This window comes from Myotis brandtii, unplaced genomic scaffold (assembly GCF_000412655.1).
Source record: "Myotis brandtii unplaced genomic scaffold, ASM41265v1 scaffold154, whole genome shotgun sequence".
Lineage (NCBI taxonomy): Eukaryota > Metazoa > Chordata > Mammalia > Chiroptera > Vespertilionidae > Myotis > Myotis brandtii.
The window spans coordinates 10,518,131-10,528,762 of NW_005355584.1; the positions used below are offsets into that span (position 1 = coordinate 10,518,131).

The 10,632-nt window shown below is 36.3% G+C and overlaps 1 protein-coding gene across 2 annotated transcripts in view; it reads right to left on the reverse strand.

Annotated features, from left to right (window-relative positions):
* The window catches only part of THOC1 (THO complex 1), a 28,485-nt gene extending 19,273 nt beyond the window's left edge, over positions 1-9,212 (reverse strand). Inside the window, exons 1-8 of one of the 2 annotated variants that reach the window (XM_014535945.1) lie at positions 9,127-9,212; positions 8,374-8,447; positions 8,221-8,281; positions 6,955-7,021; positions 1,886-2,004; positions 1,409-1,457; positions 916-1,011; positions 115-197 (exon numbers count right to left, since the gene is read on the reverse strand). In XM_014535945.1, coding sequence (XP_014391431.1) covers positions 115-197; positions 916-1,011; positions 1,409-1,418 — 189 coding nt within the window. In that variant the 5' untranslated portion in view covers positions 1,419-1,457; positions 1,886-2,004; positions 6,955-7,021; ... (1 more) ...; positions 8,374-8,447; positions 9,127-9,212. Of the gene's footprint in view, positions 1-114; positions 198-915; positions 1,012-1,408; positions 1,458-1,885; positions 2,005-2,369; positions 2,412-6,954; positions 7,022-8,220; positions 8,282-8,373; positions 8,448-9,126 lie in introns of those variants that run through there. The other variant, XM_014535944.1, reaches the window with a different exon arrangement.
* Positions 9,213-10,632: the final 1,420 nt, after the last annotated feature.

Genomic DNA, 10,632 nt, shown 5'->3' on the forward strand with positions numbered 1-10,632 from the left:
TCCTATAAATTGGAAATAAAGGTTTTTAAATTTTTGATGACTTAGAAGACCCATTCATAAGTTACTTCAATAACAAACATAAACATGTTCTGTTAGATTTCATATCAGCCTCACCTTCTGACCCAAGGTGCTTTCCTGCTCATTGGTATTGAAAACAGTGACATTTTCCAGATTAAACTGACTCTGCAAATTAAGACCTATTAAAAAAAAAAAAAGATTTCACAGCAAATCCACCGAACACCTAAACTTTTAAGAATGTAAGTTTGTCATATAACTAAAACATATACAAGAATAAATCCATAATTAAGAAAAAGCTCAAGTTTAAAACACCACCACACTTGTATGTTCAAATTGTTTTAAAGGTCATTTCTTAAAGATGCCTTTAGAGCACACAGAATTCTACATACAATATAGTTGATCCTTATTATTCATGAATATTTAAGAACAATTTTATATAATGCATTATGTAGCAATTTATAATTTTGCTGAATCATAGATAAAAAATTGTATTAATCAAAAAGTGAGAGTGTATAACAGTATTTATGGGAAATATATTGTAGTTAATGAGCCAGGTTTCTCACTCTCAGAGAAAGAAGTTATACATAAGCAGGTCTACTGGTGGCAGATAAACTCAGAATATTAGTATAATCTCATGGTTTTTGCTGTGGGTTATTGAAAAATATATATACAGAGAGAGAGACAGTGTGATTCTGTGATTTATAAGAAATATATCTGGTTTTCATCCTCAGTTCCTGGCTCACAGCTCTCAAATTGCTTGGAATTTCCTAAGTGATAAGAGCAACAATGGTGTCTCTTGTTATGTTAGAATCATTTCTTGTTATCATGACAGATTCTAATTCATTAAAAACTGGAAAAGACTTTCCTGCAAAGCATGTTTAATGTAAAAAAGCTTACCAGATTTCTCAGATAAAGGGAAAAGCCTGGCCAAAAAAAGTTGAATTCGTCCACAGAAAACTGTGTTCTGGGATTTTGATAATCTTCTTAAGAGATCTAATAATATATGGAAATAAAGGTTACATAGAAGAGATCATTCTTCTTTAACATTCATACCCAAGTTTTTAATCAGTTTGTTAAGAGTATTTTCCTAAAGCAGCAGTTGTCAAGATGGGGGTAGAAACTGTCACAAAAATGCAACAATTAGAAATAAAAACAATTAGAAATAAAATAAGTTTAACATGGGCAAGATAAACTTTACCTTTTTTTTTTCAATACACAACAGAAACAATTTAATTTAAAGTCATTGATCAGTTTTAATAAATCAGATTTATTTAAAAATGAAGATGCTAGTCTATTTAATAAATTTTATTACTTGTGGTTAATTGAACCACCTGCTTTTCTGGCCATATTTACATATTAAAAAACAATCATTTACCACTGAATTACCTACCATTGCACATACGTAGTAAATAATTTTTCCCAGCAGAATAGAATGTATTCTGAAATTAAGACAGAAATAATTACTATAGTTCAGAAGTTGCTGCACATCCTTCAATAAGTCACAGGAAGTAAAATATTAAAGAATACTAACATGCACTGAGAATCTACAATGCCACTTTTGCTTTTTCTAGGCAAATAACGTTTTCAATGAAATAAAAATATTTTCTTATATAAAACATGATACCAAAACACAGTTTTAAACATGTGAAAGCATACATTTTCAAGTTGTTATTACTAAGTACTTCAACTTTTTCTCCATAAATGACTCTTACTTGCCTCTCCCAAGAGAGCAGAATACATAATTCTTTCATAGGAACAAACTTTTTAGCAATTAGCAGTATTAGAAATACAAGCAATAAAATCTACCCTCACAATTCTGGATCAATAGAAAGATAATGTTAGTAGAAAAAGAATCTAAGGCACTTACTGATTTCCAAGTAGCAACATTTTTTTCCACAAAAGTGAATATTGTGTCACATTGATCCAAAGGGAGACAATCCAAAACATCTCCCAACAATACAAAAGGTGTAGACGCGGTGCAAATACCTTTATGCCAAATTGAAGGGAAAAAAGTTTAAAATACTGTTGAATAAAATAGCACATGAAAATCACTCTGAAGAATATCTTAAAGGTACACTTTGTCAATCCTAAAAAGTTTTTAACAGACAAGAAATGAGAGGAACCTAAAAGTTCCCAAACAGGACATACTTAAGTTTTGGTATGTGCACTCAATAATGATGATGATAAGACGTCTAGAGCATTTACTATATGTCAGGCACATTAACACATTTAACCCTATTAGGTAGATAATATTCTCTCCAGTTTACAGAATGGTAAAACTGAGATACAGAGAAGTTAAATAACTTGCCCAAGATCATAGAGCCAGTAAGTGGTAGAGCTGGGATACGAACCCAGGAAGTCTGGCTTCATAGTCTGTTTTCTTCACCACTAAGCTATTCAAAAGAATATAATGCAGCCAATTAAAAATGGTGGTTATGATCACTATAACCTGGAATAATTAAGTGAAAAAGGCAGGATTCAAAACTGTATGTATACTATGGTTACAACAATAAAAATTTTAAAAGACTAGCAAAACTAAAACCACATACCAAAATGAATGGTAGTTTTTAATGTAGAGGAATTGTGACTAGTATTTTTACTTTTTCTCATTTCTAACTGTTCTGCAATGTTGCTAAAGTGTCTTTGAGACTTGAAAAGATTATTTTTAAAAAGATAAGGTTTGATATTGATTTCAATTATTATTGAACATTTAAAACAATAGTACGTATTGTTTTAGGGGATAGAACAGTAAAGTTGTTTATTTCTAAATTCAACATTGTTAAAGTAAAGCAATAAATTATTTTAAGAAAAGGTCATTTAGTCTAGCTAAAAATACTTTTATCTCTCTGCTATTTCTGTCTTCTATTTTAAGGTAATATAATTACTAACACTTGTTAAATGTTTAAGAGAGTAGCCACCTAAGCATGGCATGTAAAATAAATAAAATAAAAATAGATAAAATAAATATTACTGTAAGCCCAACACAATGCATTAATATAGTATATTCAGAAAAAGAAGGCAGTATTTCCAGCTCTGCTGTACACTGGTAAGATCACATCTGGAATGTGACGTGAGGGATACTGCCTAGAGTCAGTGGGTGGCATAAGGCAGCAGATTTCAACTCAATACAGGGGAAATCTGATAATCAAAACTACCTAACAGAAATAAAATACTTAGCTCCATCAATGAGTGTAGAGACTGAATGATCACCTGCCAGGGATGTTATAGAGCAGTGGTTCTCAACCTTGGCTGCACATTAGAATCACCTGGGAATCTTTTTAAAATCCTAATTTCTGGGCCTCATCCTCCAGAAATTCTGTTTCTTTCTTATGGGGTGGGGCCACAACATTAGTAACAAAGAAACAGAATTTCCGGAGGACGAGGCCCAGAAATCAGGATTTTAAAAAGATTCCCAGGTGATCCTAATGTGCAGCCAAGGTTGAGAACCACTGTTATAGAGGGAAGCAGGAAGCCAGAGATGAGACTGGACTAGATGACCTCTCAAGTCCCTTAACACTTAGATTCTGTAATACTACTATATGTATGCCCTGTACATCCAAGAGATTTGAAGGGCATACTCCCTGCCCTTAATTGCAGTGTAGTTTGGCATAACTTAACTCACATTTGATAATTATAGAACTTAAGATTCCTGTAAGATTCTGATTCAGTAAAACTCAATTTAAAATAAAGATCTCTGGTTATTCTGATGAGGTGGGTTATATACATGATCCCCCAGAACTTTCACAACCTGTGTCCCAGCCTCTACATGGGCCTCTTTGTTTCACTTTAACCTTGGCCACAGATAGATACCCTCTTCTTAGTTCCTAAACAACTTGCTATGTTCATACTTCCATGATTTTGTTTACAATGCCTTTTCTGACTAAATAGTCCTCCTCCTACCATGTGGTAAATTCTTACTTAATCTTTCAAAATACAGTGGGGCCTTGACTTATGAGTTTAATTAGTTCCGTGACGGAGCTCGTAAATCAAATTACTCGTATGTCAAATCAATTGTGAATGAGTGAGACACGTGATGCTGGGCTGATGTTGTGGTGTTCACTGTGACATTCGCTGCGCCAACTAGCAGTGGGGTATCTGAAGCTGGCTCGTAACCCGAATTTTAGCTCGCAACTCAAAGCAAAAAATCGGCCGAGAGATGGCTCGTATCTCGAAAAACTCGTTAGTCGGGACACTCGTAAGTCAAGGCCCCACTGTATACAGTATACAGTGTATCTAAGCCAGTGGTTCTCAACCTTCCTAATGCTGCGACCCTTTAATACAGTTCCTCATGTTGTGGTGACCCCCAACCATAAAATTATTTTCGTTGCTACTTCATAACTGTAATTTTGCTACTGTTATGAATCGTAATGTAAATATCTGATATACAGGATGTATTTTCATTGTTACAAATTGAACATAATTAAAGCATAGTGATTAATCACAAAAACAATATGTAATTATATATGTGTTTTCCGATGGTCTTAGGCGACCCCTGTGAAGGGGTCGAGACCCACAGGTTGAGAACCGCTGATCTAAACGAAAACAACAAAAACCCTTATACCTTTGAGCAGCCCACCTCATCTGTTTCTGAAGTACACTGGACATAAATTATAACACTTATTATATCCTGTTAATCTTATGTGTCCTATGAGTTTTCAAAGGGTAGGCAATTTTGTATATATTAACAAAAGTGTCTGACACTGACCAGAAACTCAATAAATATTTGCTGAGTTGAATTTAATAAACTATGGACAATTTGAAAATGTGTCACATACATAAACAATACTATATTCTCTTTCAAGGAGGAATTTTCCCCGTCAAACTAAAATTAAAAAAGCATTTATTTACAGTTTAACTAAAATCATAAGTCCTCACCTTTCTCAAATAAAGTAAAAGTTCTAAATATAGACTTTGTACAACTTCCAGTGTTAAAAACGTTGCTAGTCTACAAGAGTAACATACCAATGTACTCAATGAACTAAGCAGATGCTGCTAACTGAGAGGAGCTAGGCAAGGAACACTCCATTTTAGAACTCACTAAAGTATGCTGAATGAATAAGTGAATAAATAAGCATTTTATATAAAAGTTTAATATGAAAAGTCAGAATTTAAGAATTATGCTGAGTTCACAAAATAGCTTGCCACTACACTAGGTCACTTTTACCATGTATATTCCAGTTTTTGTAGGAACAAATATCAAAATAATAATGTGACTAATGCTTTATACATTAAAAGGCATTTCACATAAATTACCTAAATTAAAGAAAAATTTTAACCAGATCAGTTAAAGAGTGCCAATCAACTATTTTTTCATTGCTTCTTTCTGTAAATATTTAACGAGCTCCTATGTATTAGGCACTGTATACTTACTAAGCCTTTTTAAAAAAAATCTCCTGAAACTACCTCCCCTGCCACTGTCCCATTTTGAGTCCCCTATCTAGTTTTCCCTGCCAGCAGTCTCTCCCAACCCAACTCTTCGTCCATAGCTCCTCTTCAGCCTGGTATACAAAGCACTTCACAGAAGACAGTAACTTATGCTTCCTGTGTCTCTCCTTACCCTGCTCCTCATCCTCACTCCCCTGCTGCAGTTCTTCAGCCATGCTGAAGTGGGCCCTTACATATAACTATCCCATCTGTTTCTGCCTGACAAATTCATCATTCCTCACTTCCCAGCTCTCATGCGACAGCTTCCTTTCTAAGACCTTCCTGATTCCTTTAGACAATGAAGTTTCGAGTATTTCAACCAGATTTCATTCCTACTTCAACCGCAGTAATTACACCACAGTAAGACATTTACACTGTTTCCTCCATTAGCTACTAGGCTCCTTGCAGTCAGAGAATGTTTTATTCACCACTGAATCTCCAAGCCCTAGCTTAGTACCAGCCACATAGTAGATGCTCAGAAAATACCATATTTTTCCATATATAAGACGCCCCCTAAGTTTTCCAATCCAAAATTAAGAAATCAGTATTTTAAGCATTTTGCTGGTTTTCCTCTTAGGGCCTTCTCCTTTTTTGGCATCCTAAGGAGTTGCTCTTCCTGTTTTCTCTACTGTCTGATCATACACTCAGTGGGAGGCAGTCCAAATTGTCTCTCTGCAGCTCTATTGCCATGCTCTTTTGCACAGCTGATTACATTTAGTTTGAATTTTTCAGAGCAAGACTACTGCTTATAGGTATTTATCTTTTTATTTTTTGACATCTTTATGGGCTCAGAACTCGGTCCCTGTTGCATCTGTCTTCACTCCACCTCCAATTACGGCATCAGCTGATGTCAGTAACAATAAGGCTCATGATTGGAGGAAGCCTGTTTGACAAGGTATGGGCAGCTACATACCCCTCCTCGGCTGACTTCCATGTATGACGCCCCTCGATTTTCAGTTTAACGATTTTAGAAAAAAATAGCATCTTATACACGGAAAAATACAGTATTTAACGAGTGAATGAAACAACTGGAGAACAAAGAAAGTACTAAAATGTGTGCTACATACTAGAGATGAAAAATAAAGGTGAGCTACTTTCATTGGTCTAACTTCTTGGTAAAGGTGGTAAGCGGAATTTGAAAAATGAACAGTATCAGATAGATGGAGAGGTATGGGATGAATATGTTTGTTTTTAACCCTCACTAGAGGATATGTTTACTGATTTTAGAGAGAGAGAGGAAGAAAGGAAGGGAGAGAGGGAGGAAAGGAGAAACAGACAGAGACAGACATCAATGTGAGAGAAATATGGATCGGTTGCCTTCCATATGCCCCTGAGCTACTGGGGATCAAACCTGCAACCTAGGTATGTGCTCTGACCGGGAATCAAACCTGAAACCTTTTGGCATATGGGATGATGCTCCAACCAACTGAACAACCTGGCCAGGGCTGAGAATAAGTTTTAAATAAAGCATATCGTGTCCCAAATTACTTAAAAAATAAAACCCATACTTACCTTCAGTTACTCCCCCAATAGCAAGAGAAATAATAGCTAAAACATTTTCACACGATGAGTGATTTATCTACCAACAGAGGAGAAAACAATTTAATTTAGGAGCCAGAGTTCAGACTAATTTGCTAACAATAAAAACATACCCTGACATTAAAATGATTATCACAAATATGGGATACAGCTATTTCTTATAGAAGATAAAATTATTTTTCAGATGAAAATACAAAAAATGGGTAGTAAAAGAATTACTAATCTAGAAGTATATTAAGTAAATAATAAACAGGCAATTCACTTAAAATCCAATGGTCTTACAAAAATGGTTTCATTAGCATGATTAAGCCTGTAAGCTAATCAAGCACAGAAGTGCTGATGCCATAACTCAATCAAAGGCAAAGGCAGAGCCAGAGGAATGAATTGTACTGGTACATCAATATGTCTGAGGGAAGGTTTTAATAGAAGGGAAGCAGTACCTAGGTTTGATAACATCATAAAATCCAGCATTTATTGTGTGTTCATTAACTGTCATTTTACACAACAACTTTGAAAGAATGTCATCTGCCTTCATACAAAGAAACTGAGGCCCAGAAAAGCAAAGTAAGGTGCCTGGTGCCTCACAAAAGGTAAAGGAGTAGGTCTGAAGAAGAGGAAAGAGTGAATTTTGATGCAGAAAGGGACACTATTATTGCCACAAGAAAAAGATCTACCTTCTTGGGACCTAACCTTCACTTAACCAAAAATAAACTTTTGAAACTTTTTCTTTTATTATTCACTAATGTTAAATAAATTCAGATTTTTCATATTTATAGTAAATTTATCAACTGAAGTTAAACAAGCGCTAGTATTCTTTTATGTTGATGAGAAGGATGACATAAGAAAATGAGAGCATGGAACCCCAGTTCCCATGCTGAACATCCTTGGACTGGACTTCTTGTGCAACTACAATATATGTCACACTGTCCATACAGCAAAATGAGAGACCTAATTTCAAATCCCAGTTCTTGCTCAGGAAGACCTAGTATCAACTTCTCCCATACTATTCACCTGGAGAAGGCTCTCTTCATCTATTAAACCAAACCCTTATACTGCACCTGTGCTGCCAAAAGCCTTAATTATTACATTACTCCTATATTATTATCAAGGCAGCTTTCACAAAGTAGCAAGCTCACTCTAGAAAAAGCAATCATATTTAAATATTCATTCTAAGAATAAAAGCACATTTTAAATGACCTAATTAATTTGCCAGCAAAATCTTAATAAAATTATACTTACAATTTCTTCTTCTAGAACACCTCTGAAAGCTTGGTCAAGGGTACATTTTTTTTCATTTTCACTATTAAAAACAAAAGATACCTGCATTTTTAAAACAGCTCAGGGTAAGTATAAAGATTTAGGCAATGTATTTTAGGGATATCAATGCCTTACCTTCCAGGTAACTGGCTGAAGGTATTCAACAATGACTTGATATTTTTGTTGTTCAGAGCTTCTCTGGTAGACTTCTAGAAAAAGAAAAATAGCAAATAATTGAAAAGATTTTTGCTTATTTACTGAAAAACATGTCATTCATTAGTAATATGTCTAACTAAAAAATGTTTGTAACTGGGAAAAATTACCTATCAGTCATTCTATCTGTAATTCTTATTCAAATGCCACTTCTGATAGACTCTCATTACTTTAAACCTGGCAAGATCTTTCTAGATTGATTTTCTCATTCCAGTTTTTCCTTCCTATCATCTCTTTAAATACTACATTCATGAGAATATTCTATTTTAAAATATATTTTATTGATTTTTTACAGGGAGGGAGAGGGATAGAGAGTTAGAAACATCAATCAGCTGCCTCCTGCACACCCCCTACTGGGGATGTGCCCCAACCAAGGTACATGCCCTTGACCGGAATCGAACCTGGGACCCTTCAGTCCGCAGGCTCTATCCACTGAGCCAAACCGGCTAGGGCTATTCTGTTTATTTTTAAAGTTTCCAATGGCTCCTTATTTACAGATTCTGGTTTTGAAGTTTTATCTCTCCTCTCAAGGTCCTATGATATCCCATTTAATCTATCCAGTCTTACTTCCTACTCCTCCTAACACAAGTCTCCACTAAGGTCTAGCCATTTCCCCCCATAATTTTCTATCAAGCGCACTCTAGTGTATTCATGCATTCATGTTGTTTTTCCCACCTGTCCAAGCAAATTCTATCCATTCTTCAGGACCCATCTCAAGTCCTGTCATCTCTAGGTAGTTTACTCAGCGGTCTCTCACTACAGTAAACACTGAATACATACCTGCTGATTGATTGTCTTAAAGTAGTCATAATTTAAAGACAAAAATATTGCCAAGTCATTCCTTCTGTGAAAATTCACATACACTTAAAAAGTCATCATATTAACCTCACAGGAATTAGATTTATACTGGAAATGTCCATTCCTGACTCTGCCAAGATCAGGCTGTCATCTTGGTCAAATCCCTTAATGCTTCATTTTCCTCACCAGTTAAATACGAGGGTTGTTCTATCAGTGGTTCTCAACCTTGGCTGCACATTAGAATCACCTGGGAATCTTTTTAAAATCCCGATTTCTGGGCCTCATCCTCCGGAAATTCTGTTTCTTTCTTACTAATGTTGTGGCCCCACCCCATAACAAAGAAACAGAATTTCCGGAGGATGAGGCCCAGAAATCAGGATTTTAAAAAGATTCCCAGGTGATTCTAATGTGCAGCCAAGGTTGAGAACCACTGCTGTAGGTGATCCCACCACACACCGAAGCTGAAGAAGCACTATCCTAGAGACGATCTCCAATTCAGTGGTCCTTTCCAGGGCTACTGTGATGATCTTGGATATTCCTAACAATGAGTCTTAGCAGAATTTCAAAGCACCAGAGATTAGAGCAAAATGCACAGAAAGAAAATATTCCTGATGACATAAACAAGATCTACTCTGGTAAAAAGAAACAAACCCCATACCGTATGGTAAAGAAGTAATAATAACCTGCACACAAGAAAAATTCTTACTACAAAAAAAAAATCAATTTCCTTTCATAGAATGTTCATTCTGGCATCGCTGTAAGTACACAGGCATTGTTAAATACCTAAGTAGTTAAATCATGCCTTGAAACACTGGCGCAAACGCTGAAGACAAATTCAGTCAAACAGAATTTTTCATGCTGGGGATGTATGAACAACATAAAATGAGTAGTACTGGGTTTGAAACCAGGAAAAAAACCACCACTTTAGTAAATCACTTCACTTTTGGGGGTGGGGGACGGATGAGGGAGGTTTGTCTGTTTCTACCTCATCTACGAGGGATCGTAAAAGTTAGTCTAATGAACAGTGTTAAGAGTTACATAAGCTCACATAAGCTGTTTCTCAAATGCGAAAATTACTCTTCCCCAACGCGTGAGAATAAGATGACCTCTGGCCACGCTTCCTTTCCCCCTGAGACTCTCTCCATCCCTCCCAGAAGAGGGGGATGCGGAGGGTTACAGGTGCGGAGTCAGCGGCCGGGACCACCTGGCAACGAGGAGGCGGGGCGGGAGCCAGCCTTTGGGTTAAAGCCGCTGCGGCCCTCCCCTCCCAGCAGCATCCCTCCCAGTTCCGGAGACACAGGTCCGGCTCAGCGTGCGCCGCGGAGGAGCTGGACCGTGCGGGTCTCCGTCCGCAGAGGAGCCCTTCCCGCTGGGCTCCTGGAA